The 23,844-nt window shown below is 31.7% G+C and overlaps 1 protein-coding gene across 1 annotated transcript in view; it reads right to left on the reverse strand.

The window, feature by feature from the left end:
• Positions 1–4,094: 4,094 nt before the first annotated feature.
• The window catches only part of LOC129226297 (transcription factor IIIB 90 kDa subunit-like), a 41,014-nt gene continuing 21,264 nt past the window's right edge, over positions 4,095–23,844 (reverse strand). Inside the window, exons 8-18 of the mRNA XM_054860901.1 lie at positions 22,902–23,022; positions 21,345–21,357; positions 19,862–19,990; positions 18,838–18,875; positions 17,100–17,181; positions 16,732–16,792; positions 16,305–16,598; positions 12,880–12,928; positions 9,805–9,913; positions 8,628–8,681; positions 4,095–4,153 (exon numbers count right to left, since the gene is read on the reverse strand). Coding sequence (XP_054716876.1) covers positions 4,095–4,153; positions 8,628–8,681; positions 9,805–9,913; positions 12,880–12,928; positions 16,305–16,598; positions 16,732–16,792; positions 17,100–17,181; positions 18,838–18,875; positions 19,862–19,990; positions 21,345–21,357; positions 22,902–23,022 — 1,009 coding nt within the window. The remainder of the gene's footprint in view (positions 4,154–8,627; positions 8,682–9,804; positions 9,914–12,879; positions 12,929–16,304; positions 16,599–16,731; positions 16,793–17,099; positions 17,182–18,837; positions 18,876–19,861; positions 19,991–21,344; positions 21,358–22,901; positions 23,023–23,844) is intronic.

Below are 23,844 nucleotides of genomic sequence, written 5' to 3' on the forward strand. Positions count from 1 at the left end.
GCCGAACGCTCTACCGAAAAAACTTATTAATTTAACTAAACAACTAATACCAGTGCTTTTAAGCTCTATTAAAATATGAACACACAGACACACAGGCTTTTTTTTTTTTTTTTTTTGCCAAAAGCGACGTAAAAAATTGGAAAACTGCATTAGAACTTCGGAAAAAAAAACGCATAAGAACTACAGGCTGCATCAAGGTTTTCAAACAGCAAGGTGCGTTTTCGAAAACTTGATTTTTCGACCGTAAGTCTATTTTTCGTCATTAGCCAGCCTGATAAGTTTTAAAATGAGAAGGGAATAATATATAAGATAAGATATTGAAGAGAAATGTTTTTATTTTTGAAAATGTTTACAATTCGTTACCGCAGGCTGCTTGAAACCGTTATGACTTAGATGGCAGCACGTGTTCATCATTTGACAGCAAGGTTAAAATACAAAATAAATTGAACTATGCTCTATTTTAAGCGTAGCTTTTCGAATGTAGTAAAAATGTGATAAGCTTTTTTTTTTTTTTTTTTTGCAAAAAGAAAAAATATATATTTTACCCTTCAAATTGAGGTAGTAATTTTTTTATTTGTACAAAGAGTCAAAAACTCATTAGAAGAATATATATTTCAATATAGGATTTATTATTTTTTTTCTGAACAAAAAATAATTCAATATTGCAGTCTGAAATCTTAAACCTGTTACTTATATTTTCGGTTACATTATGCTTTAATTTTCTTACCAGAGCCAAAGCTTAAAAAGAAAAAAAAAACGTACAATTCAGAAGTAATTTAGCACAAAGACACTTCAAGTTTTCATATCAGCAAGGAGCGTTTCCTTCTCATTTATTCTATTCCCTCATATTTGTTATTCACTTAATTAAGTGTTCATGCAATGCGCCATATTTCTCTAATTTTTTGATGCAGATTGTCGGGACATGGGCCCGAACATGCATTCTCCTGGTTACCAGTCGAACGCTCTGCCGATCAAGCTATTCAGCTCTGTCGGTCATAGTGCAAGTTAAAGTTATAAGTTTAACCGAAAACCTCATTCTGGTTCTTTAAAACAGGTTTTTTCGGCTGAAAAAAACAATTTTTAGACCGTGGGTCTATTTTTCGTCAGTAGCCAGCACCATAAGCTTTAAAAGAAGGTGTAAATCAAAGAAATCGATCAAGAATCGAGGAAAATCTGGCGTAGAAACCAAAAACAGGCTACAGAAATAATATATAAGGATAGTTACGGCGATGAAAATAGCTTTAAATGTTTTTTACATACTTTGAAATTAGCATGTATGTTTATGAATTTAATTTAATCATGAACTAATTTCCTTGAAGTTTGTGGGATTTTTTTTAAAAATCTGATTTACATTTTTAAAAAATCAGATTTTTTAAATTAAAAAAAAATTATGAACCATGCTTCAAAGGAAATTTCCCTGTTCAGTTTAGATTTTTAAAAGAGTTACTAAAACTGTGTATACATATAGAGAGAGACCATTTTGTTTTCTTGTAAATCATATACTTTCCACACTTAATATGGTGACAAAATAATTAAATTTTCATATTGGGAATTAAATTTCAAGCAACTCTCTTATTTGATTTTTTTACATCAGTTTACACACATGTCGCTGTTAATAATGAATTGTTCATAAAAAAATTTTAAACTTTGCTAACTGAAAAATTTGAATTTTTGGAAGTGCGAATATTCTTTTACTTGCAAACTATAATTTCACTTTTAATTTTCAAACGTAAAGAGTGATACGAGGCATATTTTTAAAGTACCGTTTTGAAATTTTAAAAAAAAGAGAAATTTACAGATAGAGAGCAAAGAAATTTATTGGACAAATATTTACCACCCTTACGCTATTTATCGACATTGCTCCTGTGATTTTTTAAGCATTTGTCATAGCCTGGTGCAGTTTTTTTATACCTATCCGTAGAAAGTTGCCGCCTGTGTAGTCAACCTCTTACAGGGCTTTGGCTGGGACTTTTTTGAACATCCTCCGGACTGTCCTGACTTCGCTCACAGCAACTTTCATTTGTTTTGGCAGCTAAAGTCTTTCCTTGGTGGTCGATGCCACAACATCAATGATGAGCTCAGAGAATATGTTAGAATTTGGTTAACTACACCGGTAGCAACTTTTTCCGAATGGGTACACGAAAACCTGTACTACGCTATGACAAATGCTTGGAAAATCACGACAGCAATGTCGAAAAATAGCGTAAGAGTGGTACATTTTTGTGCAATAAATTTCTTTGCTCTGTCTGTACTTGTTTTTTTTTTTTTTTTTTTTCAAAACGGTACTTACTTTAAAAACATGCCTCGTAATTTCCTAGACTATGCGTTGATTTTTTTTTCTTTTGCCTCCAGTTCTGAAAGAACTAGTCACCAAGATTTTTTTTCCCTCCAGTTCTGAAAGAACTAGTCACCAAGATTTTTTTTTGCCTCCAGTTCTGAAAGAACTAGTCACCAAGATTTTTTTTTTCCTCCAGTTCTGAAAGAACTAGTCACCAAGATTTTTTTTTTTTTTTTGCCTTCAGTTCTGAAAGAACTAGTCACCAAGGTTTTTTTTTTTTTTAGTCATACGGGATCTGTTGGACCCCCACTCATATCTATCCAATGCTTTCGATGACAATTCATCACATCATTCCCTGTATGACACAATTCATTGTATAAGACAGTTCACTATATGAGAATTCATTGCTTAAAACAGTTCATGTTTTACATAAATATTACAATTTTTATAAGAACTACAAAATTACAAAGCAATGAAACAAGCAATAGGGTCATTTCACTGTATTTTTGACATTTATGTAGAGTCCGTAACGTGACCTTTTTTTGCCATAACTTTTTAATTTACTGTTTGATTAGCATATTATTTCATTTTGAGCTTTTCCTAACAACACACCAACTCAAAATAAAATAATATGCTAATCAAACAGTAGTTTAAAAAGTTATGGCAAAAAAAGGTCACGTTACGGACTCTACATAAATGTCAAAAATACAGTGAAATGCCCCAATAACTAATACAAAATAGAAAAATGAGGTACAATATAATACCCTTGAAAGACTTCAAATTCCCCCTTTTTTTCTTTTTTGACTCATAATCCATTGAAAAACTTGCTCACTGACTAGGGCCATGTTCAATGGTAAGATCAAATTGCTTATTGTAAAAAATATATCAAAAAATATGCAAATAAATGAATAACTTCGCACCACAAAAAAAAAACGTACTTTAAAATTAATTTAGGAATTTAGTACACATGGAGTCTTTTCATTTTTTAAAAAATGTCTCCATAATTAGAGCACAGTTGTAGTCCTTTACGGGCCACCTCTAATTAAGATTGGTTTTCTCTTTTTGCAGTTTTTTTTTTTTGAATAGGAATTCTTTAGGAATTTTGCATTCGTAAAAAATTGCAAGCAAATTCAGAAAAAAAAAATAAAACATCAGGTGCCCAGTACGATCTGTAGTTTACAAAAATTAATAATTTATTACTAGAACAATGAAAACTTTAAGGAATTCATTTCTAAGGATTGCAAGTAGTTAAAAAAAGGAAAAAAAAAAAAACAGGGAAAGGGGGAAATAACACACATAAAATTATCTCAAAATGATACCCGTAAAATCAAAAGAAAACAATAACAAAAGCAGACAACAGCTCTAAAAGGATACGCAATTATAACAATTATTTACAATTGGAAATATAAAAGTTTTATTATGTTTAATGGAAAGGTTTTTGTTTTTGTTTTAACACCACGAAATCTCTTAACAATGATTCTAATGATTTCAAATTAAATATTATGACTTTTCTCCATCAATGACAAAAGATAACAAAGACTATACAAAATATTTTTCAACAAATTCATTTACAATAATCTAAGTGAAGTTTCCCCACGGATAGTAATTATTAAATAATCATCGCAGTTTACGCAGCACATATTTTGTACAGAAAATAAATACTATGTACATCTCTCTTAAATGATGCTCCATGACGTCCTGATAACAGCACACTTTATCACTCTTATAGAAATATAAGAGGATGAAGCAGGATAAATAATGCTATAAATTTACCGCATTCTCAGCCAATATTAGATCATCGGCTCATTTAGTTTTCTCAATCATCATAGTCGTCAACATATTCATCACATTCATAGTAATCAGGAACTTTTTCTTCTGGAAGAGAGCAGAAAAAATGCATTTTAGTAAAATTTAAAGCAAAATTAACCATTAATCGATACATTAAATTAATGGCTTTCTACCTGTATATTCAGTAAATTGCCACCCATTAGCCAGGGCTAAAGCAGAAATACATGAAATACACCGCCAGCTCAGCCATTTCCAGCCGAAGACTGCAGTTTCGTGCTTGTTAGCACTCATCGGCCCCGGCATAGGAAAGTGACTGAGCTGGAGATGGAAAACCTCTTAAGGATAGTCAGTACTCCTTATAGCGTCAATGTTAATTTGCACAGGTTCATGTACTTTTTTTCTTAAAATCTATTTAAGATACATTTATGAAATTTTTTCTGTACCTTAAGTAGACTGTTTTCTCTATACTGAAGTAACATTTTACAGAAAGGAAGCTTAGTTTTTTTTTTTTAAAATTCTAATTCGTAAGTCACTGTATTTTTTTCAAAAAATGCCATATTGTAACACAAAATCGGCTCTATAACAAAATATTTTTAGAATATGAGAAAGATTTTACTTCAGTATATGCAATTAGATGTATGGAATAGGTGGTAAAAATTTCAAAGCCTAACACAATTTAGTTTCTGAGAAAAAGGAACATTTAGTTTCAAAACTACCATTTCGAGATATTGCAATTTAAAAGGGGAAAATCATACCTTATCAACATGCGTTTAAATTTTTTTTTAAGCTTATTTTAACTTACTTCTAATATGAGCACGATCAAGAAATTTGTATCAGTAAAAAAGGTATTGAAATGGAGTTTCAAAACATATAAAAATCAAGAAATTAAATTTTTGAAAGTATTTAGGGCACTGACTCCCCCTTAAAGAAGCCAAGAGTGCCCAACAAACTGGTAGCTAATATAGAATTAGCACAGACCAGATTTCAGTCACTCGTCTGGTCTTCCATGACTAATCCTTCCACGACTTTTCCTAAATAATCATGCTGTTTAATAATGTAAAGCTTTCAAGAATACTGAATGTTTTCCTAACCCTAACTACAAGGTTAGACCTAAAAGTGTGGGCAGGTGTCATTTTGACCCTTTTCAGGAAAAGAAGGAAATGTAAATACGTTTACCGATGCTGAAACATCGCAGAACCTAATAAAATGCCTCTTAGAATATATCATTGCACGAGCTTGAAGCATTTTTAATGTTTTTGTACATAGAAGAGAGCATTAGTCGATAGTTTCTGAAACGCAAATGAAACAGCGCTGGTTATTTTAAGGGTTTTTAAACTTTTTCAAAAAGCTTCAATATGCATCCTTAAAATCTCTGCATCTTTTAAATATAAACTGCATTTATTCTAAATATGTTTATTTTAAATTAATTTTAACAAAAACAAAACATTATATCAGGAACTATGCTTATTTCTTCTGAAGGGTCAAAACGACCCCCGCCGTATTTCTAGGCATACAAAGATTGCTGTAATTCTAGTGTTAATTACATCATGACAGTGTATTACCGGCCACCATTTTTTCTTTTCTTTAAACTAGGAAGAAATTCTTGAAAATGTTTGAAATATACAATACTTTTAAAGAAATAAAGTGTCACTAATCCAAAAAATAAAACTGAAAGGTTTTTTCTTCATGGACTGAATAAAATTCAACAAACAAATAAAGTAGTGTAGGACCAGGGGTGAAAAGAGCAAAAATTCTCCAGATGGGGAAATTTTCAAGTAGATAGGAGGTGAACCACAAATTTAGTACTTCAGTAAAGTGAAAAAATAGAATACAGCAACTTTTACAGGGTTCATACCCTTCAGTTCTGTCATAAAGAGAAGCAGATCTAAAGAGGTTTAATTTTTCAATCTCCACATTCAAAGAAGTATATTTTCTAGAATCAGAAAATTAATATTAAAAAGAAAAACCCTTTAATGAGCGCTTTCAGCTTTTATGGAAAGAAACCAAAATACCCAAGTTCAATGGCATTGCCAGAGAGGAGTTTTTGAAGTCAACACCCTCCGGTTTAGACATTTATTTCCAATATTAATACGGTGGTTTATTACAATATAAGGGCGGTTAGGACAAAAACATCACCCAGAAAGTAATTTCAGGTTGCACTATTAAGTTCTAAAATATTAGTTGTTCAACCAATAAGGCATTTCAACTGCCCTTGAGTAAATTTAAAAAGCAGTAAATAAGAAAAATTTATGAAAGTCCACAGTCCAGTCCTCCACACCTCAAAATATACAAAAGCTGCTTAAGAAGTGATAAATACTCTGAATGTAAACTTGAGCCGATTCAGCTTTCACCGAATAACTTGTAATAGTTAATAAATGTTCAGATTCATAGAGTCATATTTCAAAATTGAAAAGATTACAAAAAGTGGATTACATATATGACAAAAGTAGTTTTATTTTGGGAACAAATGGGTTATTGTCGAAATTAGAATTTAAATTTTAAAAGGCAATAATATTCAAGTGTGCTTGTGATTTGTGAGTTCATAAAAAAATATCTGAAAGTTTCAAAGAGCAAATCGGAGTGAGGGGAGGGGGGGAGTAATTTTTAAAACTAAGACCCCTATTAATACTATGTACAACAACACTTTTGATATGCACACAATTCATTTCTTATGTCAAAATGGTTTATTAAGTCAAAATATTCTGTATAGAAATACTAGGCTCAGTGCCTGTTGATAACCAGCAACAGGCACTGGGCCTAGCTAGGCTGGTCCTAGTCAATTTCTTAGATCCAAATGAAGATCTCCTTATCTCCTATCTACTCCTTTGTTGATTACCACCTCTTTCGGTAAGTTGTTCCAAGTACCCACAACCTTACTAAAGTAGTAATTATGAACATTTGTGAGTCAAAAGCATAACAAAAAACTACTGGATTTCCAGTGAGTAATCATAACACAACCACCTCTGTTATACACCTTAATTATTTTAGTAGATATAAAGAAAAAATAAAAATAAAATAAATAAATAAAATAAGCTAATCTGATGTAGCATGTGTTAAAATAACTTCTAGTTGCCAGAAATATAAAAATATTAACAAGATGCAAAAGGATTGAAACCTCAAACAAGAGAAACAAATTTCCGCGAATTAAGTTCAATGATGTTATATTTCCCCATAAAATAAAATTATATTTTACTAAAATTAAACATAAAATATGCTAATCTAAGGTAGCCTTTATAAAAATAACATCCGATTAGTCAATATATTTAAATATTTGCAAGATACAAAAAGATTGAAATTTCAAACACAAGAAGAAATTTTTCGTTAAGTCTGAGTTCGTTCAATGTTGGCATGCTTCTCATAAAATAAATTTATTTGTTTTTTATTAAAATTTAACAAAAAATATACTAACCTAAGGTAACATATGCGAAAATAACATTTGATAAGCCAAAATATTCAAATATTTGCAGGATGCAAAAAGATTGAAACTTCAAAGGCTTAAATTTTCTGCTTAAATTTTCAGAGAAAGTTAAATGTTGTCATGGTTTCCAAATGAATTCCTCCGTTAATTAATGAAATTTAACAAAAAATAAACTAATCTACGGTACCATGTGTCAAAATATCTTTTGATTGTAAAAAACATCAAAATATTTACAAGGATTGAAATCCCAAACACCGAAGCAATTTCTCTCGATGTTGCATATTGAACACATGTTCAGGAAATTGCATTGGTGAAATACTTTTTTAATACTTTTAAGCACAATCCGATGATTTTTGAGAGAATTTAAGCACCTAGAAACTTTTTCAAGGCACTTGAAAATGAACTTTTTTTTTCAAGCACTTTTCAAGGTTTTTCAAGGGCGTACGAACCCTGTTTTACCTTCAAAATAAAAATAATAACAATTTTGAACAAAGTATTGAAAAATAGATAATATCAACAAATAAAATGAAAAACTGATTATTTTTCTAAAAAACAAAATTAGAAATTATTTTACTTAATTTAAGAATAATTCTTTTTCCATCATTAGGTAACATAGAACATTTGTTACTTGTGATCACCAAAATATAGTCATAAATAACAAAATAAAACAAATAGGGGGGGGGGGAATAAACAATTATCTCAATTTCCCACATAAACTCATTCACAGATCCTTTATTACTTTTAAACTTCTTATTCTGTCTCACTACCGTTTATTTTACTTTTTTTATTTATTTATTTATTTTAAACACAGAAATTCTCCAAAAAATTGAAAAATTTTCCCCCTGTAAAGGACACACACAAAGTTTGCAAACGAAATTGCACACACATGCTTCGAGTTTCTTGATTGGAAAAGAAACAAAAATAACAAAGTTAATCATGTTAATAGACAGTGAGGGGGTACTCGTACTCTGCCAGGTTTTAACACCACAGAAAGTAACTTTTTGAAGTGAGTTTATAGTTGAAACATAAATTTAACTGAAGTTTAGGATTTTTTGAAGAACTGCAGAGTGAGAAAAAAATTAAAAAAAAAACTACGAGGACAAAAAACAAATGAAAACATACCTCTTCGAAATCCAAAAATACCTCCATCGTCTGACTCATATTCTTCTTCATCATCATCTTCTACAATTTCCTCATCTAAGCAACAAGAATAACACAATAATCATAAACTGATTCCATAAAACTTAAGCAAACATGATGTTGATCTAATAAAATACGTGCCCTTACTCGAAATGTTACAATGTTGACACGGTGCAACAAATAAAAAAAAATAATAACCAGAATATTATTTATTATAATGAATTAATTAATTTTATGTTGAACTTATAATAAGCGTGCCTGTAACTCAAACCGTTAAGGACAAATGTTGATGCAGTAGAGCAAATGGGGGGAAAAAAACACCAGAAAAATATTCATGTTAATGAATTGACTATCGCTTATTTGCTCCAATGAAGAAATAATTCCTAGTAAATATTGTATAGTGATAAGTAATTGGGTGCATCCTTCTTAAAAAGGCATTGAAAGCACATAAGAAAATTTAAGTAAACATTTTTTTTTAGAACTTTGAATTTTTTTCTCAATTAAAGTGTTTTTTAGTGAAACTTAGCAGAATAGAAACTGGAGGGAGGTTTTTTTTTTTTTTAACTGATATTTTGCTTTTGGCAGGGGTGCCCACCTACAAGGGGTCATGGCACAGACTGTGCCATTGAAATTTTTAGGGGGGGTGTTTTGAGGGATATTTCTCACTTTTTGGGGGTTCTTGCTTTTGGGGGGTTTTGAAACATTTAGGAGGGATGCGCATTAGCTCTGGGGGGGGGGGGGGGGGGCACCTCTGCTTTCGGGTGAATTGATTGCAGTTAAAAGTGACAAAAAAGATGAAGCTTTGTAAAAGGTCTAATTTTAAAATCTGAAGCTTTCTGAAAGAGCAGCAAAGCACACCCAATTTGCATTTGAATCGACCCCTGCTTAGGCATAACTTCTCATTGACATATACCACTATTCAAATTTGTCATAATTGTTTCAACAATCAATAATAAAAAAAGCATAAACAAATACTCTGTATCAGTGGTATTCAAACCCAGGGCCCTAGAAGGACATGCCTTACATTGTTTTGAAAGTATTTTTTAAACTTTTCTTAATATTGGTCTTTTAAATTAATTTAGTTATTTTATTGCATCACTTTCTAATTTTTTTTTACAAATATGAAATTTATTTTATTTTAAATTATGCATTCATGGTTCAAATTAGAAAATAAAAATACCTGCTTCTGTATTCTGAACATCATCTAAAATGATAGTTTCCAAGGGAACATTTTCAGAGACCTCTTCCTTCACAATATCTGCAAGTTTTATCATTTTTCTTGGTGGTTCCTATGGAAAAATTAAATATACAAAAAAAAATATTAATAAATTGATGAAAGAAGGTTTTAACAGTAAATTACCAAGAAATAATTAATAGTGAAAAAGCTCTTTCCCATGTAATGGGACCTTCCAATAGCCTTTTTAAAAGGTGCTGACTTTTTCTACAATTTTTGAATACACTAATTATTTGAACCTATTTTGAAGCTATCCTAACAAGAGCAAAGTTACATCTCCCTCAAGAGCAGCAGAGAATACCCTTCCCCCCCCCCCCCCCAAAAAAAAGAGTAGACATACCGTATTTTCCTGCGTGTTATCTGCGGGCGGCCTATAATCCGCAGGTCCTAAAATTTGCCTGAAGCAAAAAAAGCTTCGTATAATCTGCGGCGGTGTATAATCCGCGGATAATATGATGCAAAAAGATAAAGTAATTTAAAATACCATTTGAGCAACTCAACTAAAAACGTGAAAAAGTAATTACTTTGAAGGCATAATCAAAATTAATCTGAAATATAATCTAAAATATAATGATTTCTTCTTGAAATCTTGATTATAGTACGCTAATTACTTGAAAAACAGAGTCAAGACAAAGGAGCAAACGGTCTAATCTTGTGCAAATGGCTACCTATTTCACTGTAATCTTGCTTATTATATACATGACCTGAATCGCCAAGAGGAATATTCAAGCAACGTAAAATAACCAACATACAGGCAGGCAGCGAAGAAGAACATGCATGCTTCGTAAAATAAACATTCAGTCGGTGAATCCTACTGTAAAAATACTGAGGTTCAATGTATTGGTGTTAAGGGGGGGGGGAATCACAGATAATCCGCGGCTGCGTATAATCCACATTTCACAAACTTTGCCTTTTTTAGCAGATAATCCGCGGATTATACGCAGGAAAATACGGTAAGTAGTAGAATAGAATAGTCATAAAAAAATTCAATAGCATCCCCCCCCCCCCTTCTCCCTTTGTGAGTATTCCTGTATAAAGTCAACTGTCAGGTCAAGCAACTCAAAGAAAGGGACAAATGTAGCCATGGAGGAAAGTTGTAAGAGCAATATTTTAAATTATAGGCAACTTTTAAAAAAATTAAAAATTTTACTTCGTCATTTAAATCAATGTAAAAAGAGTTTTGAGAAGATGAAATGAGTAAGGAACACAGGATTGCTTAAAGATACAAGATAAACTGCAATTCAGTTCACATGTGTGTGTGTAGTTGTTATAATATAATTACGTTATTTGGTAACCAAGTGCAAACTTTAAGGCTATTTATTTCTTTTTTTAAATTTTTGCTGTCTTCAAGTGGTTAAATATTTACTGGATATATTGTCCAGTACAATATATATTGTACTGGAATAGTGCATAGGCTACTATTGAAGTCCAGTAAATATTTAAAGTAAAGTGCATGCAACTAAAAAAAAAAATCAAGGTTATGACGTAGATCAGCAATTAAAGGGAATGCTGACTATCTTCTCCATCGACCTGACTGCTGACTATCGACCTCCAAGAACCAGCTGTTGTATCTAGCTATATATCAGGGGTTGATTCTTAAACTTTCCAGCACCAGAACGCTAATAGAATTCTGAGTCGGGATCAATTTTATATGAAAGGGAAAATAATATTTTAGTAAAGCATGGCGTTTCGGCAAGAAATCAACCCAATTGGACATGAAGACAGGGTTCATACTCAATTTGGATAAAAAATTTCCATGACTTTTCCAAGACTTTTTCATTACTTCATAAAAATTTTCATGACCTTGTTATACGAAGAGAATAATACTATTTAATGCAAAACTTGCCAACTTTCGGAAATGGGTATTAGAAAAACTTTTACGTGAGTGCCACTACCTCATTGGAGCACTTCTTGTGATTGAAAAAGTATCAGTGCACATTGCAGAAACTAATAAATTATTCTTATTTGCCTTCATCATATCAATTCAAGTAAAGTAAAAATATAGTGAATGCAAAACACTGTTGTTTAAATGTCTAACAAATATTTAAATAAATAGGGAAGAATAGTAATGAATTGATAAAAAATTGAATGAGTCATTACTAAGTTTCTACTAATAAATTCACTTCATAAAATCATTGCCCTTTGGTGTCAATAGTGCATCCAATCACCAATGTAAAATGACAGTATATATTCGTCCATCAAAGAAAAGCCACGTTTTTCAGTAAATTCAGCCACAACAATCCGTTTTGCGAGTTGTATGTTGGGCACCACTGTTTTAAGAGTATTAGAATTCCCCTATTTCTATGTCTATTGCCTGACTTAAGTCTTCATTTTCTAAAGCCTTCAACAAAAAGCTCTAATAAATTTAATAATGATTTTTTTTACAAGTACTCGTAGTTGAAACGAACTCGGGTGCTCTTGAATTACTTTTTGAGGTGACGTGGCAAAAATCAAAAACGTGCAAGTCCACTACTACAGAATATGAAATATAAAAAGTGCTGAAAATAATGGTGAATTCAAAATTAGTGATGCCCCAGTAGTAAAATCACATTACAAAAAAAGGCGAGCGACTGTTACAGAAGCGGATGAAATTCGATTCCAAAACTCGGATTTGTTTTGGAGATTGTTCAAGTTATGTGCAATATTACTAAACCACTCAATATTTCTAGACCTCTTTTAGCTATTGATACTATTTTACTGCCCAAGACATTTTTCCATGACTTTAAATAAATTTCCATGACTTTCAATAAAAATATTAATTTTCCATGACTTTTCCAGGCCTGAAGCTTAATTTTTTTTTTCCATGACTTTCCAGGATTTCCATGACCCGTACGAACCCTGTGAAGATTTCTATAGCTATTCATGCATTTCAGGGTTCAGTATTACTTTTTACTTTAAATATCGCTACCCACGTTATCGTCTACTTTTAAACATGTCAGCTCAATTTTCTATTCATTTGCATTCACTTTTTAATCTACTTTTGAAATTAATATTGAAACACTGAAAAATAAGAAATTTCACCTCCATAAGCTCATTTTCTTCAGCTATTGCAGCCATCATCTCCTTTTTCCTGCAAAATAAAACAACATACAGTAAAACCTATAAAGTTGACCACTATTTTCAGGCACAGAATTAATCTTATCATATAATTCAACCTCTATTAGTTGACCACCTGCTTAAGTTGACCACTAAAATAGTGCACTGCAAGTGGTCAACTTACACAGGTTTCACTGTATTAACAATTTTTTAAACACATTTAAAAAAATGTTAAAGTTCATTGCCTGATAATGAACATTACATTGGCATTGAAATATAAGCTAATAAATCAGACAATCTGGTTAATCTGGAGAAATGAATGAAGCATTCTAATTTCAATAAATTCGGGACTAGGAGCACTTTGGAACCATTAGAATAGTGAAAAATTGACCAAAAAGTGACCATCAAACAATATAATCATGTGAAATACACCGCCAGCTCAGTCATTTCCAGCCGAGGACTGCAGTTTCGTGCTTATTAGCACTCATCAGCCCGGCATAGGAAAGTGACTGAGCTGGAGGTGGAAAAACTCTTAAGGAAGCCAAGAGTGCCAAACAAACTGGTAGCTAATATAGAATTAGCGCAGACCAGACGAGTGACCGAAGCAATGGTTCGGTTCAACTCGAGGATTGAAGGCAAAGGCATGGTATATATAGCTGACTGAGCTGGTGGTGTATTTCATGCAATTCTGCTTTAGCCCTGGCTATTGGGCGGTAATTTACTGAATAAAATATAATTATGCCTCTGTTATGTTAATTAGACTGCATGCGGAAGATCAGATGTGTCCATGGGCGTCCATTTAGGGAGGCAAGTGGGGGCTCAAGTCCCAGATATTAGAACTGCCTTGCTTTTAGTACTTTTTTCTTTGCAAAAATGTAAAAACATTTCTTCTGCAGTTATTAATGAATAAGTTATTAAAAATGTCAAACTTTAATAACTCTAATCCGTACTGAAATCGGTTTCCATGAGGAAGATACCTGAGCCCCCCCCCCTTAAAATTGTACATATGGGCGCTCATGGATCTGTCACATTATTAAGTGTAAATAAAACTGATATAGGTGAGCATATTTAATTCATAACTCAATTGAAAGATTATAATCATTATTCATAAATGTCATTTTCTGAACCTTAAAATGGCTAAAAAGCTAGAGAGGAGAGGAATCTGAAAATCTCTTTCATTTTAAACACTCTATTTTGCTGTGGTTGTGTTACCAAAAAATTTATAAAATGAAAAGAAGAAAACTGTATTAATTATAATAGCCTTGCCAGCAGAAGGCTTATTAGGCCAGCGACTATTTTCGTTGAAGTCAAATTAACTAAAAAATTGGAAAAGATGCAAGGCCATGCCCAAGGATAGGGTTTTTGGGGTTAATTGAGAAAAAAAGAATAACTAAACTAATTTTATTAACTGTGTATTAATACACAGTGTTCCTGCTCTTTAATTTTTTCCCCATCTTGAACATTTTCCTGGATTGTAGGATTTTTAGGTCTCACACCCCATTTGCAGTTAAATAAAGTTTTGTTTGTGAAATTAGGTAATGATAGAATGTCCAAATAGTCTGGCAAATGCTAGGCATTACGAGAAAAATATTATTATTCATTGTAATGGAGTGTTAGATGAATTTGTCACTTCACATAGCAAAAGAATATTTCTATAGGAAAGTGAAAAAAAAAATACATATAACCCTATGGTATAAAATTTCTATTTTTAATATATTCCTGTCTTGTATAGTTGGACATAATAAAAATTTGCATTAAGTGCTGTTGAAAAATGTGTGTATATAAATAAGAATCATAATAATCTTCAACAAAAGTTGACAAAGTAAAATAAATTTTTAAATATGCTTGGTTAGGTGGTTTTTTTTTTTTTTTTTGACACTGTATTCAGGACAGTCTGTAAATAATGAAACAGAGGCTATAAAACAGATTTTATTCGACATTCTTCAATAACGCTCACCGAAATTGTTTAAAGACTTATCCCACTGGGAAATCAGTCACATAATTCCATGCTCATTAAAGTCATTTGGCTGCTGCTGGAACCAATTACGCACGCACTCCTTTACTTCATCGCTGAATTGAAATCGTTGTCACCCAAGTGCCTTCTTAAGCTCCCCAAAGATGTGGGATTACACAGGGAAAGATCTTCTGGACCATAAGGGCTATGGTTTTAGACCTCCCACTTAAATTTCCCAGAAAAGTTCCTCTGTTGCATTGGCTGTCTATGGCCTAGCATTGTCATGCAACAGCATGTGAAAGTTTACCAGGACAACGCACAGCCAACGCAAAGAAAGAACTTTTACGGAAATTTAAGACGGAAATCTTGAAAGATTTCAATTGGACAATGAAGTAAAGGAGCGTGTGTGTGTAATTGATGCCAGCAGCAGTTGAAGGACTTTTATGAGCACAGAATTATGTAATTATTTCCCAGCGGGATAAGTATTTAAACAATTTTGGTTAGCATTTTTGAAGAATGTCAAATAAAATGTGTTTTATAGCCTCTGTCTCGTCATTTACTGATTGGTCCTAATTACTTAGGAAGAAAAAAATAGCTTAGCCTTTTTTCAAATCCTGTGCATGAGCCTGAAATAGTGCCAAATTAACCAACACGGTCTCAAGTTCTCTACTTTTTTTTTTTTTTTTATTAAATACGTCATCCTTTTGTACACATTCAACAATGTTAAATTTCACAAATTATGGGATGACGTACGAGAAAATTTAACAATACTCCACACTGATAAACAATTTTGATATATACAGAAGAAAATAATTTTGTTCAATAAGAAAGAATATATATAAATATTTACATTAAGATAAATAAAAATAAATAAATAAATAAAAATAGATGAAAGCAAAAGAAAATAAAGTGAAACAAAAAAAAAAATAATAATAGTAATAATAATAAAAATCAATAAATAAATAGTAAAAATAATAATTTTAAAAAATTAATTAAAATGCTTAATGCCTATATATTAAAAAAAAAAAAAAATATCCAAAGAGAAAATGTTCGTGGTCAATTAGAAATGTAATAAGATCTGTAATTTTCTTTTTTGCTGCAGGAAACGAATAATAGTTTTTTAAGTCTTGAGTCCAATTGCCAGAAGAACGAAAATGGAATGAAGAAGTGTGAATGCAATGTTGTATGTAATGTTGAGGATTTCCAATTGATTTGCATCTGCAGAGGTCACTATTTCTAATATGGAATCTTTTCAAGTATGAAGGGAAAGGGCCATGGCCAGTAAAGAAAAAAATTTCATGTCTATTTAAATTCAAAGGAGTAAGTTTAACTTTCGGACGGATTTTGTAGATTAGTCTTCCTGTTATGTCTTGTTCCCATGGGAACAAGTTCTCTACTAATAAACATTTTCTAGGAAAAAAAAAATACTCAGACATTATTTTTCACAACTTCTCACCTCGTATTTCCAATGATATCAGACATGCCTTTCCTGATGTTGGATGGAACGGTGGGGCGTGGTTTGGGCTTGGCCTTGACCTTCCTCCTCAAAGGCGGGACTATTTCTTCCACCACATTTTCCGCCACCACCGCTTCCTCGGTGGTGGTGGGCTCCACGGGCCCGATTTCCGGGTTGAGGTTCCTCAAAACGTCATAATTCAATTTGAAAGATAATTTCTTTTGTTGCAGCATTTTTTCAATGGCTTCCCCGGCAGTGCTCGCTTGGATTCGGCCCCTTTTCTGGCTGCGACGCCTTTTCTGTAATAGGATGAACAATGCATGGGATTTTTATTCTCCTTTTTGCGACTAAAAAGTTTTGGGCTGTTTCAATACCTTGAAAAACTTGATTTTAAGTAAGAAACTGTAAAAGCATTGAGAAAATAAACACCTTTTTATCAGGTTTGTTAGCGTTTTCTTCCTCTTCTTTAGCTCTCCTTTCCTCTCTCTCTATAAAAAAAACAAAATTGAAATCACGTTATACAAATAATAGATATATTTTTTTAAAACAAAATAATAAATTTTTTAAGAGATTTAAATAATGAGAGAATATCAAATTATATAATATAAAAATTTATTAAGAGAAAATTTTAGACATAAAAATTTAATTAATTTTTAGTTATTTTTTATTAAAATTTAATTTTAATAAAAATTAAATTTTTAGATATAAAAATTCAACAAGAGATTTTGAATAATTTGTTTGTTTTAAATGATTTTTTTTTCCCAAAATCTACAAAACTATAAGTTACACAAATACCTTTCATTTCTTGCAAATAATCAGCATTATACTTGTGCCAAAATTGGTCTTTTCTTTCATACTCATATGGCTCCATAAGGTACTAAAAAAAAATTAACGAAATATTTTTATCTTATCATTCAAAGCAAGTTCTAATACAAAACTAATATTGAAAAAGACATAAACTATTGTTTTTGAATGAAGGAAATAATTTCATTTGATATTTTAAAACCATTTCAAGACAGGGATTCCTTAAAAAGTTACTTTAAATACAAGCATTAGACCAAATAAAAAAGAGTTTAAAAAAAAGGCAACTATCTTAAATGTTAACATCTTTACAAATAAATTTTAAAAAAGAAAAACTCAGTAAGCTTTAAACAACTTAAGAATTCATTAACTAATTATCATTTTTTGTAAACGTGAGTAACAAAGTCGGGACAAATAAGTTACAAAGCATTTTGCATGCATATATTTCATATATTTAGGAATCACCAAAAAAAAGCAAACTATAGCCACAATAAGGCTTTTTTTTTTGCATTGAAAAGGGCGTTTCTCCCTGAAATTTGGTCGTAATATATTTTGAACTTTGTATATAACAATGTTGCTTTCATTTTGATTCCCACATTAGGATAAATCTTAATCATACTCAGGTTCATGTTTTCAAATGCATCAGAATGCAAAATTCATAAAAAACCTGCTTTGACAAAAAATTTACGTAAATTCTTTTTAATCAGTATTTAGAAACTTACATCTTTTTACATGCCATTTTTAGGCCCTTTAAAATACAAAAGTGCATACATCTTACGTTAATAAATAAAAATTGAATGCAGGTCAAAAACTAATAACTACAAACTGTTTATGTACCAGGGGTGCCTAAGAGAGGGGTTTATGACGGAGACTGAGTCATTGAAATGTTTAGGGTGGAATTTTAAAAGGTTTTTTGATCTCATTTGGGAGGGGTGCTTTGTAGTAATTGATGGGGTAATTTTGTAATAATCCATGGGGAGAATGGGAGTTAAAAAAATAATAAGACATGCATCAAAAAGACATGTACTGTCTTTTGCATCAAAGCAACCGAAAACTCCATAAAGGCAAGGCAGTTAAAAGATTTGCTTTTAGTCCCAAAAAGTTTCCTGCTTACACTTTGTATGCTATACACGCTAAAAAAAGGGAGGAGGGCAATTAAAGTGAGTTTTATAAAGGAAAAAAAAATCTGATGCTTTTCTTTTTCCATCCTATATTTAATATATAGGCATACCATAGAGTATGCCTCACAAAAAAAAAAAAAAAAAATTTCCCCCAAGACTACTACAGAACCCATTGACCAGGAGTTCATTAGAAGAAATATTTAGTCATTATTTAGAATGCTAGTACTCAACTAAAGCTATGTACAAAAATATCCTAAATATACAGCATTTTAGAAAACTCTTTATTTTCTTTACAATTTTATGTATTAATGAATATTTAGATCCGAAACATTCTAAAAAACAAAGTCCCTTATTTTCCAACATCAAGGCTTCAACTTTTATCAATTGCTGCCATCTCATTTTACATTTAGATTTTTAAAAAGTTTTAAATTGCCTAACTGCTTAATAATGCTTCGCACAATTAATTTCAACATAAAATGTTGATTATTAAGAACAATATTACATGTAGATAAAATAAGAATAAGCAAAAATGGTTGAGAGTTTTTAAAACATTTTTTTCCGTGAAATTAATTCAATTTTAAATTCATTCTTTTAGATGCAATAAAACTTACGTTATCTAATTCATCATCATCTAATCCAGTTAAATCTAGGGTATCATCAGGTACATCATCTGCAAAAGAAAAAAAAGAATGGTACAAAAATTCATCTCCATCTTGTTAAATTCATCTCCACCTTGTTAAGATTTAAAAACAGAAGTTGGTTATAAAATACTGTTTATACAAAATACTTTTATTTGCATTGTATATTGTTTATATGACTGTTAAAGTTTTCCCTACAATACCTTGTAAATGTTTTATGTGACTATTTCAACCATTATGATCGGTATTCAAACTACCGGAAGCTCATTTTCGCACGGGCTACTAGTTTTAGTGCTGCTAACAAGGAAATAGTCCATAAAATTTAAACATTTGATAAAAGTCTTTTTCAGTACAAAAAAAAAAAAAACAAAAATAAAATGACTTAAGGGTGATGGTATAGGTTCTAGTATCCATACAATATTATGGTAAAAACTGGGAGCACACAAGTGCAAAGATAGCAAACCCTCTCAGAAAACCTCACAACCAAAAATTAGGTGCTTTCATGGTACTATGTCTTTAAATGGAAAGGTTGTGCCATACAGGAGCGCCCTAAACTTAAATTTTTGGGAGAGCAGAAATTCCTAATTTGCCAAAAGGAACAACTCCAAAATTTTGTCGAATGATAATAATTTTGCCGAATGGAATTTGCTGAATAAGGACATACTGGGGAGGTTACTGCGACCTCCCATCTGGGCGCCCAAAGCGGCCCCATTAGGGAAGGGCGAAAATGCACTTTCAATAAAATATTTCAAAAGCGATACCATGAAATCAATCGTCTCCTGTTGGCCTCATATCACCGTCAGTGAACAGAAAAATAAACTGAACAAACACTCACTTGACTTCTCTGGTATCCTCATGCACTCTTCGATGCTCTCCTTCAGGCCGATACTTTCCGCGGTGGGTTCGGGACCTTTTTCAGGGACATTGGACAATGGACAGAGGATGCCTTCTCCTATGGATTCGCTCTCCCTCATCAGGATGGGCGCCAACTCCGAATTCTCGCCGGAATCGGATTCGACCTCGGGATCAACGACCTCTCTGATGGAGTCTGCCGTATTGCTGGCCACCAGCAAGTCCACGTTGCAAGATGGACTCATGGGTACTTCTTGCCTGGGAGCGTTTTGGTCTAAGCGGAAAGGGACAATCAGAATTAGCAACAACATTGCATTTATTTACACACTAATTTACAAACAGGGTTCATACTCAATCTGAATAAAAAATTTCCATGACTTTTCCAAGACTTTTTCAGGACTTCATAAAATTTTTCATAACCTTGTTATATAGAGAGAATCGTACTATTTAATGCAAAACTCTTGACAATTTCTGGAAATAGGCATTAGAAAAACTGTTATGTGAGTACCATTACCTCATTGAAGCACTTACTAGTGACTGAAAAAATATCAGTGCATACTTCAGGAACTAATAAATTATTCTTATTTGTCTTCATCATATAAATTCAAGCAAAATAAATATATAGTGAATGCAATACAACTGATGTTTAAATGCCTAATAAATGTTGAATGAATAAGGTCGAATAGTAATGAATGGGACAAAAATTGAATAAGTCTTTGTTAAGTTTCCAATAATAAATGGTCCTTTGGTGTCATTAGTGTATCTAATCGCCCATGTAACTTAACAGTATATGCTTTTATCAAAGTAAAGCCACGTTTTTCAGTAAATTCATTTTTCTAAACCAAATATTTCAGCTGGTCACAAGGATCAGTTTTGCGAGCTGCATGTTGGGACCACTGTTTTAGAGTATTAGAATTCCCTTATTTCTATGTTCTATTGCCTGACTAAAGTCTTCATTTTCTAAAGCCTTCAACATATTAAGATAAAACTCTGGTAACTTTAATAATGAATTTTTTACAAGTCGTTGAAACAAACTCTGATGCAATTGAATTACATATTTTGAGAAGGCGTGACAAAATCAAGAATATGCAAGTCTACTACTACAAAATACAAAATATAGGAAGTGCTGAAAATAATGGTTAGTTCAAAATTAGTGACGCCCCAGTAGTAAAATCACATTACAAAAAAAGGCGAGCGGCTATTACAGAAGCAGATGAAATCGGATTTCAAAACTCGGATTTGTTTTTTAGATCGTTCAATTTATATGCAATGTTACTAAATCACTCAATATTTCTAGTGTTCTTTTAGATAGTTACTTTCTTACTGCCAGAGACATTTTTTCATGACTTAAAATACATTTCCCTGATTTTTAATGAAAATATCAATTTTCCATGACTTTTCCAGGTGTAAAACTTGTTTAGTTTTTTTCCATGACTTGCCAGGATTTCCATGACCCGTACGAACCCTGTACAAATGTATCACAAAAGTAATATACTTACCATTAGATTTATCCAAGCCACTCAATTTCGCCAATTTGGAATATCTACCCTTTGGTTGTGAAACGGATATCGCCTGTTCTATCACTTTTTGAATCTCTTCTACCTGTTGTTTTATTTCCTTCAACTTACCCTCATCTTCCAACTAAAATACATTTAAATCGTGCATTCAGTTAAATGGGTTAGTTCAAAATACTTACAAAGAAAAGGTTGCAAAATTTACACTTAGCAAACAAAGTCATAAATCAAGCAAACACCATGCATCATCCACTAGTGTCTTTCAGCTCATCTGACAGCATTATTAAATCACATACACTTACTAAACTGAGGGGGAGCATCCTGTTCGTGGAGAATCATAAAAATAAAATAGAATTCTCCGATTTGATATGCTTGATAGCTGGAAACCATTCTCCTATACACTGTCATGCTAAGCACCAAACTTGTATCTGCAGCTGAGTTCAAAATGAGTAATTGCTATTTAAAGTTGTGTGCCTCCATGTATTTGATTCAAATGCAATGTTTTCAGATTCTTTTTAAATATTTCTCATTGACAAATGATCCTAAAACATTGCACATAGGTGAAATATGTGGCAAAGAACCACATGGTGACTCATTCTTGATAAAAAAAGTGCAGATACGACTTTTGTGAGTAGCATGGCAGTATACTGCCCTGAGCAGGAAAAGGGCAATAACTGCAAATTTTTCTCTTTCTCATCTATTGTACGTTAGCTTTATTGTACAGGCATGCTTATCTGGTTTACGTTTAAAAAAAAAAGGACGTAAAAAAGGCTCTTTCCAACATTTCCGTACTGATAGTATTGAATCCAAAACGAGTTTCTTCAAATATATCGAAAACTTATTTCTGCAGATACTGCCGTTTACCTGTACATGGCAGTATAGTTCTTTGTGTTAAAAATATCCTGAAAATTCATATGTAGTTCTTATTACTTCTTTAAACTTTTTACCATCTAATAACTCCTTTCAATGTAAATATTTAACTTTTGGATGCACAAAATGTGCAAGTATTCGTTTTTGAGTCTATTTTCTTGGGAATTAGAAAAAAAGTTGAAATTTAGTTTTGGACATTCTACAGGAATGAACAGTTATGCTCAGACATTTTAATGGGCATTAAAATAACTTTTAATCTATGTAATAGTATTAGAGACTTGATGCATGTGTCACTGCATAATGGGAGGATGATTGCACTACTAATCAGGGGTGCCCACAGAGAGGCGGGGGGGGGGGGGGATTACGGCGCAAGTTGGCGCTATCAAAATTTTTGGGGAGAATTTTTATTTTTTTTATTCATTTATTTTAATTTATTAATCAATTTATTTTTTATTTAAATTATTTATTTTATTCTGTTTATATTTTATTTCATTTATTTATTTAGTTTATGAGTGTGTGTGTTTGTGTATGTGGTATGTCATTGGCATAGCACAGAACTTTTCTAATAAAATAATAATAATAATAATAAATAAATATATTAAAAATATTTTTTAAAAAATTAATTAAGTTAAAAAAGAGAGCTAAGAAATAAAAAAGGGAAAGAGGGTTGAGAAAATTGAGAGGGGGATTTGTGCCATTGAACTTGGGGGGGGGGGGACCCCTTGCTACTAATACACAGTGTAGTAATAAAAAGTGAAGTGACATTTTAAAAAATTACAATTTAGGGAAATAATAGAATACCTCATGCAGTTTCTTTCTAGCATTTTTGAATGCAGGTGGATCTTGTTCCTCTTCTAAATCGATGGTCATAAATTCGTCAAGAGTTAAGCGACTCGATGGAGTTTCACTAAACTCTGTGAGTCTAGACAAAAGTATTTAAAAAATAAGCACATTGAGATATGGAAAAACAGATTTTATTTAACAAAATAAACAAAGTTTTAAATGTTCATTTAACATTCAAGCAATTGCTGGCAAAAGATATAAATATATTTTTTACTATTTTCATGAAAAAAAATAGTGAATAGACAGTAAAAGTAGTAAATAACCAACTCAGATAGTGAACAATTTAAAAATTTTCTTAATACACCGGATAAACTTTTATATCAAATGTTTTACAAGTCTTCTACCTAACCACAAAAACAAACTTTTTACTTCATTAAAATTAAAATCATATAGCTCAAAACTTATATATTTCTTCACTCCAAGAATGAACTAGTATGTTGTGGCCATCACGAAACTTTCTTCTATATTTTTCCTTTTTCTGATCCCTCCCCATGCTTGACGAGGAAGCAATATTCCCAACAAAAACGAAATTACACATGCAAAAACTTGACGACCATCCCAATGTCTGAATTATTGCAAAAGCAAAGCAAAGAGCGAAAATTGAAAGTTATTTTAAAAGCCTTGCTTGAATTAATTACAAATATTTTATTTGTTAACAAACATAAGATGGCAACAGTTAAAAATTTTAAATCATTGAGATAATATTTCCTATCATTTCCATACAATTAAAATCACGAGAAATACGCAGACGACAATCTATTACGATTTATCTTTCTTATTGTTGCATTAATAAAGCTATTTTTATTCGCAAAAAAAAAAAAAAAATCAACACCTCTTGTAGCGATTGGCGTCCAAATTGAACCAAAGCCTGTTTACGTATGGATTCACATATATTCCAAAT

Source organism: Uloborus diversus, chromosome 7, assembly GCF_026930045.1.
Source record: "Uloborus diversus isolate 005 chromosome 7, Udiv.v.3.1, whole genome shotgun sequence".
In the NCBI taxonomy this organism is placed as follows: domain Eukaryota; kingdom Metazoa; phylum Arthropoda; class Arachnida; order Araneae; family Uloboridae; genus Uloborus; species Uloborus diversus.